The 7,270-nt window shown below is 29.9% G+C and overlaps 1 protein-coding gene across 7 annotated transcripts; it reads right to left on the bottom strand.

Moving 5' to 3' along the window:
- Window positions 1–2,817: 2,817 nt before the first annotated feature.
- LOC145043358 (uncharacterized) lies at window positions 2,818–6,876 on the bottom strand. 7 transcript variants are annotated; one of them, XM_078991993.1, is made up of 10 exons: window positions 6,330–6,876; window positions 6,169–6,232; window positions 5,899–6,014; window positions 5,182–5,241; window positions 4,533–4,597; window positions 4,384–4,456; window positions 3,601–3,655; window positions 3,416–3,485; window positions 3,184–3,239; window positions 2,818–3,087 (listed from the first exon to the last, which is right to left on the bottom strand). In XM_078991993.1, the coding sequence occupies exons 6-10, from the start codon at window positions 4,388–4,390 to the stop codon at window positions 2,940–2,942; spliced, it is 336 nt and encodes a 111-aa protein (XP_078848119.1). In that variant the 5' UTR covers window positions 4,391–4,456; window positions 4,533–4,597; window positions 5,182–5,241; window positions 5,899–6,014; window positions 6,169–6,232; window positions 6,330–6,876; the 3' UTR covers window positions 2,818–2,939. The 7 variants fall into 7 exon arrangements, 6 of the variants coding, with proteins under 6 accessions (XP_078848119.1, XP_078848121.1, XP_078848120.1 ...); XM_078991995.1 differs by having other exon boundaries at window positions 3,208–3,239; XM_078991994.1 differs by having other exon boundaries at window positions 3,208–3,242; window positions 6,330–6,875.
- Window positions 6,877–7,270: the final 394 nt, after the last annotated feature.

The following is a 7,270-nucleotide window of genomic DNA, read 5'->3' as shown; positions in this document are numbered from 1 at the left end:
TTGGTGACGTGGCAATGTGTCCCATTTTGAAAGAGTATTGATATTTCATTGATGTGAATGGTTATCGTAAAGCTGATGTGGCAAATTTGAAAGATAAATGACATTGCACGCGTGTGGATGGTCTAGGTGTTAGACTTTGAACAAAAAGTACTCATATATAAAATCATTAAAGTCGTAATCTTTTAAATTTGTATCCTCTTTATCAACAAAAAGTTAAAAGGTAAATAATAATAGAAGTTATTCGGTTTGAAAAGAAAAAATATTTAAAAAAATGCACCAAGATATAGTTCCTATAACTGGATTAATGAAGAAAATGAAGGGTAATCAGCTAAACAACATGCATTACCTCTTAGATCCAAAATCTAGAGATTGGAAGCAACTTCAAACCCGGAAGGAGAATTTGATTACATATGAAAAATGTCCAATATACCCTTCAATGAAGGTATCATCTTGAATTTTAAAAAAAAGTCCAATTTACCAGGCTAAGTAGATAACTTTCAAGCTTCAAACACATTAATTTGAGAAGCAGCTTCAAGATTTCACCAACGTACACTTTAACTTTCAAGCATAATTGTTTGACCTTGTAACAGATGCAAAATGTAAATCAGTTTCAAGGGAACTCAAGGAAGACAAGATATTAAAAATTTCATCATGATAAACAAAGCATACCCATATTGCCTAATTACATCATATGTACATGTTCCATAAAGAAGCAATGCAAAGCGCTCGATGTCCCCATATTTCCCATTACCCCATACCCAATATGTTAAACCAATCATTTAATCAAATGGTGGTATGCATTGTGATATTCCAATTTCATACAACTTTAAACACATTGTTGCAACAAAACCCACCAAAAAAAAAAAAACAAACAAACAGAGAAACAACTTAATACGTTATATTTTTGGGTAAATGGCACAAAAAACACTATTTTTACACATAAATTCGATTTTGACACCATGTTTTTTTTTGTATCAATTTTGACGCTGTGTTTTCAGATTTGTTACAATTTTGACCACTTAACCGGTTAACCAGGTTACATGCTGACGTGGCATGCTGACATGATATGCTGACGTGTCAAAATTGAATTTTTTTTCTCACAAAAAACACTAAGTTTTTATTTTTTTCGATTTTGACACTAAGTTTAATTTTTTCTTTCAACTTTGACACTATGTTTTTTTGTTCCAAATCGAACATCATTTTTTCCAATTTTGTTCAATGTTAACAATTTTTTATTTGAAACCGTATAAATATTTTTTTAATACATAAACCGTATAAATATGTTTTTTTCTTCATTTAAAAACCATAGTTATGTATAAATACATACTTTTTTTATTATTATTCTTTTTACACTCAAACCATATTTTTATGTATAAATATGATCAGTTATATAAAAATTGTATTTTATATTAAATACGCAACTTTAAAATGTGTTTGGAGGTTTGAAGGCGTGTAGTCGATCAAAACTCGGATATCAAGTTTTCAACCCATTAAACATTTACATCTTATTAGAAACTTATGGTTAGTTTGATTCTCATGATATAAGTAATGCTTTGAATATAAGAAAAAAAAGACCTTGTATTTAAATAAAACTATGGTTTTTAAATGAAAAAAAAATATGTTTATACGGTTTAAAATGTAATATATATATATATATATATATATATATATATATATATATATATATATATACGGTTTCAAATGGAAAATAGACAAAATTGAACAAAATTTGATAAATGATGCTCGATTGGAACAAAAAAAACATAATGTCAAAATTGAAATAAAAAATTAAACTTAGTTTCAAAATCGAAAAAAGTGAAAACTTAGTATTTTTTGTGGGAAAAAAAATCAATTTTGACACATCAACATATCATGTCAGAATGCCACATAATCAAAACTGACACGTCATCATGCCACGTCAGCATGTAACATGGTTAACCGGTCAAATGGTCAGAATTGTAACAAATTGGAAAATACAGTGTCAAAATTGACACAAAAAAAAACACGGTGTCAAAATTGAATTTTTGTGTAAAAAAATGTTTTTTGAGCTATTTACCCTATATTTTTCCTATGCTTTAGGTTATCTTTCCAAAGGGAGTCTGGGTGAACAGAGGTAACTCTTTTCCTTCATGTTTGTGTTCCTTACTACCATAAAAAAAAAAAAAAATACTTCATACATAATATGATCAAACACAGAAATTGATTGAATTTTAGTAAACAAGTGTTAGGTTATTGGTCTGGGATGAATTGAACAAAAACGGGAAAAAGAACAAAAATTGAAAACATCGTGACTTACTAGCTATTGAGAAATTGAAGGAAAAGAAGAGTGGAATTAAGGAACATATATGGATTTACATCCTATGGTGATTGAACAAACATTTTGCAACGTCCACAAGAATTGAAGTGCAGCTACTTCATAATTTGTGGATGCAATCCTGTTGTTGCCTAATCCCAAAAAGAAAGTCACATAGAAGACTGGTGAAGAAGGAGAAGCGCTTTGCACAGAGGAATTTTGAGAGTAGTTATCATAATAATATTTAACTAGATGGAGTTAGATGCGCTATGTACATTGTTTTCTTTCCTATTTGAAACTTAAATAGATAAACAACCATATTATAATGTTTATGAAAGAATATTACATATACGAAGCGGATTTTGATGTCAGTTACATAGCAAGGAGTAGATTAGCAAAAGATGATCGCATCAGACTACTGCATTAGCAAAAGATAGTTTTTGGAAAGATGCAGTAAACATAGGAGCGCATTCAGGGGCGGACCAAAATTTTTCTAAAGAAGGGGCAAAATATACGGACCAAAATTTTTCTAAAGAAGGGGCAAAATATATTTTTTATAACGTTTTATTGGGGCAAATATTTTTGAAGAGTTCAAACATATAATTTTGAAGGGTTAAAATATAATATTTAAAAAAAAAGTTACTTTTTAATTAATTTTTTTTGTTGTCGGCACAGCTACCCCCGCTCTAGGACCGTCACTGAGCGCATTACATGTAAGGATGGATGTCGTTGGAGAGTTTGTTGATTTGTTTTTTGAGGTTTTCGATAAGTTGTTCAAGTTTCTTTCGCACCTCCTGCATAGATCATGTGTACCCTTTAGAAAAATGTTTTAACTATATATTAAATGTCCAAAATACCCTTCAGCAAAGAGAAAAGTACATAAATCATACTTGTAACAACGTTTAAGTAACAACCTATCGATAGACTCTGCCCATCTGAATTTCTTCTTCTATCATATTAAGAAGCAAGATTGTAATGGAAAAAAAAATTAAAAATTATATTAGCTGGCATATAACAAATATTATGATACCATTACTTTTAATTCCAGATAATTCATAAAATATTAAATATAAACATATGTTGTTTATTTTATTAGTTATTTTAATTTAATTTGTAAATTACCATTAAGAAGCAGCTTGCAACATTCCATCGGATATAATGAGCACCGAATAATAGAGATCCCAAACCAACCCTGTATACGCAAAATATATTGAACAAATATAATAAAAAAAATTAAATAATTAAATAAATAAATATTGAACATATTTATATAACAACATTTATAAAATAACAAAATAAGCACTCACCCGGGGAAGAGGTGCATGTTATTTGCTTGATTCACGTGACCTACTTTCCCATTTCCTGTTATAAATTATAATAATGTTGTAAGAAACAATTAAGAAAAAAAAACACAAGTACGGAATTGAATTTAAATTATATTCGTACATAAATATTTTAAAAAAATGAGAATTTCATAAATAATATCGTGATCAACATGCTTTATATTGTCACCTGCATGCTGGAAAGCATCAACAACAATAGTGTATTCAACTATTTCATGACTTGAATAATAATAAGATTTGTTTTTTTGTTCATCAGAAGATAAATCGAAGGGATGTATTTGATATGTGGATTCCAACGGAATTGGAATAGGAGACTCCATTCCATGGTTTGTAATCGTGTATGGTTGCCAAATTCTTCAAATGTGGTGTTTTAAGGGTTTCACCATTCGTATGGTTGGGTATGAGGAAATTGAATTCATCCTTTATTTATACTTAATATTTTTTTCCAAAGAAACTATAAAAGTTTAAGAAAGTTTTCCTTTTTAACGGTTTTTATTATATCATAAGGATATAAATTTCATAGATAAAGGCAATAAAAGTGGTCAATTAACTAAGAACAAACCGTGCTGTAACTAAGGTTCAAGAAACAATCCAAATTAAAATAAGACAAATCTTTTCCCAGAAAGTGAATATCAAACCATGTGATTTAAGATTATAGAAGGAATTAAGTATAAAACGCACAAATTGTCATTTACTCTCTTTCACAAGATTTGATCAGTTTAAGAAAGAAACAAACTTTAAACTTACCCTCCATCTATACTTATATATGAGATATGCTCCACCTCCGGCCGTTGCCAACCTCAATGCTCTGGGCCACTTGCTACAAAAATACTTAATTACCAAAATACCCTTGTAAAACTAATTTATGTCGTTGACTAAAATGAATGAAAGTATACCTACAAATGAGGTGTACCCATCTCCTTCGAATTGTACTCCATCAATCTCTCGTATGATGTGTATCCTGTGAAAAAAAAAAATTCACAATGTAAAACTATATGGAAAATTTTATAAATTTGTGAGCTTGAGATATAAAAATGAAAAAGGATACAGATCTACATAAAATCAGATCAACAATATATATATATATATATATATATATATATATATATATATATATATATATATATATATATATATATATATATATATATATATATAACACAATAAATTAACTAACCCGCACTTTGACAGTTGTATCCAATTATAGCATTAACCGTTTAAAAAAATGTTATTATATCAGTAAATATGGTTTGTATTTGGATCATATTCCTATAAATTGGTACATTTTTCCAAGTAGATTCCTATTCTATTCCATTAAAACAAAAAAAATCCAAGTAACCTCTTGTTTGTATAATTCTTCAATCTTTGTTGAAATTGTTTGTATCGAGGGAATGTATTTGAGTTTGTTCTCAGTATGCTATTTGTAAGTTTTCCCAAACATGTCAAAAGATCACATGTTTTATTTCCATTTGAAAAGTCAATTTACAAAAAATAAAGAAAATGGATTGAAGTTTCATAAAATGTGTCAATTTAAAAAGCACGAACCTCAATGCAGTACTGTTGTACATGTGGTTTTTTCTTTTTCATCTTTTGACTTTTTATCACCTGTAATAAAACATAAATTAATATAATATTATAATTGCAATTATATCTTTTAAATTAGAGTGTGATGTTATCTCTTAACAGAAACATGATGAATGTGTTGTAATTGAGCAATTCCTTCTTCAGAAGGTTGATTAGTCAAATAGCAGGTTCTTTAACATGTACACCAAAGTTAACATAAGGTACAACTCGCCAACAGCTAAAATATTGTAGAAAAGTAATTTAACCAATAATAGATCATTTAAATTGCTAAATAATAATTATAGTATCTTTTTTTTTTTTTTTTTTTATAACTTGGCCATTGATATTTGGTATACGATTTGTTATTTTTTTTAACCGGCCTTGAAAGTGGTCCTTCAACTCTCACACAGTCTTAAAGTACAGCGAGTTGCCACCATGGTGAAATTTCCATGTTTTGTATTATTAAAAAAACATATTTTCTTGTAAGTTGGTTTCATACTAATATTAAAAGTTGTTTTTTGCAACTTAAACACGACTCCATCATTTTCAGAAGATATTGTTGGTCGCATTGATAAAGGAGTAGGAAATGAGGAATGCGTAAAGCCATCGGAGGAGAGGTCCTTTTCGGCTAAATATGTGGGTAATCGTTTTTTTAGCATGAAGCCCGTGCAAGCGATGATAGAGTAGAAGTAATCTTACCAGTTCTTTGAAGCATTTCATCAAGCACTTGATGTGCGACATCAAATAAGCCAAATATCAACAACAAAAGTAATCCAACCCCTCTTTCAATGAGTACCTTTTTAACCCACCAAAATCTGAAAATAGCAATACATTTAGGATGATATTCAATTTTATTAAGAAAAACATTTCTTGTTACCAATTGATAACATCACAACAAACAAATGGATTCACTATCATTATAAATGAAAAGAATACATGATTTTAGAAATAAATGGTAGAAATGAAAACCTTATTCTTCCACAATATCCCCTCTCACTTGAACCACTTCAACCAACTCCTTAAGTGGTGTAATCTTTGTAAGAAGAAATTTTGTAAACCAAAAAATTAAAATGGACCTTCAATAAATGAAAAAGAAGAGTTTAGAATAGTAAAAAGACAGATGAATTTACCTTGAATCAGTCGAATGATGGTGAAAGTTGTGGAGGCACATGGGTGTTGTCTTCATGGTTCCTCTGCAGAAAAAGGGAAGGAAGAACTCCCTGGGTTCGCTTTATGTTGTCCACTCTGGATTTCCTTCAACCAAAAACGCTCTTTGCCTCTTTCCTCCTTTCAACGGACCAGCTGGGCAATATTTGTCGAAATCAGGAGTGTGACACCGATGTTTGTTTTCTGCATCATTGGTGGGTGTGACACCGATGTTTGTTGTCTGCATCATTGGTAGGGTCGCTTCTCGGGGCAGAGACGATGGTTAGATTCTGCCAAGAATAACCAAGGTTGAGAGAAGAGTAACCAAGATTGAGAGAAGAGTGAAAAAGAGTGAGAAAGTTATTGGATGAGATAGGTGGTGGTAAATAAATAAACTGCAAAAAATAGTACTCATCCAAAGGGCGGCAAGATGGTAAGAAGCGAAGATAAGGTTGAGAAAAGATATGAACTTTGTGCAGATAGAAGGGAAATGAAAACTTGAGTGTCCAAATAATGAAAAGTAAAACCTCTGTGTCCAAACATGAAAGAGAAAAAAGGTTACTGCAAACAACAATTTTAAGCTTTTATGGTATATATAATGTGTGAGAGATTTGAAGAGATCACATGATTTACGGAATTACGATATCAGATTTGGGAAGAATGCAAGATGATCACCAAAAATTGAAGATGGTTTGAATCTCAACACCAGAATACTTTCTCGATTTCTAATCTTATTGATGATATCTTGCAATTTACCAGGAAACAAACAACTATTTCTATTGATTACTTACCTTCAAAAGGTGCAAAAGATATGGACACTTGGCAAAATGGCTAATAAAGTGACACGTGGACATGTGGCACAGAGTAACTATTCTTTTATCAAGTAAAATATATATATATATATATATATATATATATATATATA

Source organism: Lactuca saligna, chromosome 4 (assembly GCF_052625555.1).
Source record: "Lactuca saligna cultivar CGN05327 chromosome 4, ASM5262555v1, whole genome shotgun sequence".
Lineage (NCBI taxonomy): Eukaryota > Viridiplantae > Streptophyta > Magnoliopsida > Asterales > Asteraceae > Lactuca > Lactuca saligna.
The sequence above is the reverse complement of the archived record's forward strand: the minus strand, read 5'-3'. Positions and strand labels throughout refer to the sequence as shown.

Coding starts and splice junctions, on each gene's coding strand:
- LOC145043358 (XM_078991991.1), bottom strand. Junction 3,243..3,415: donor TTGCAAGCTGCTTCTTAATG/GTAATTTACAAA, acceptor TTAATATGATAG/AAGAAGAAATTCAGATGGGC. Junction 3,088..3,183: donor TTACTTAAACGTTGTTACAA/GTATGATTTATG, acceptor TGATCTATGCAG/GAGGTGCGAAAGAAACTTGA.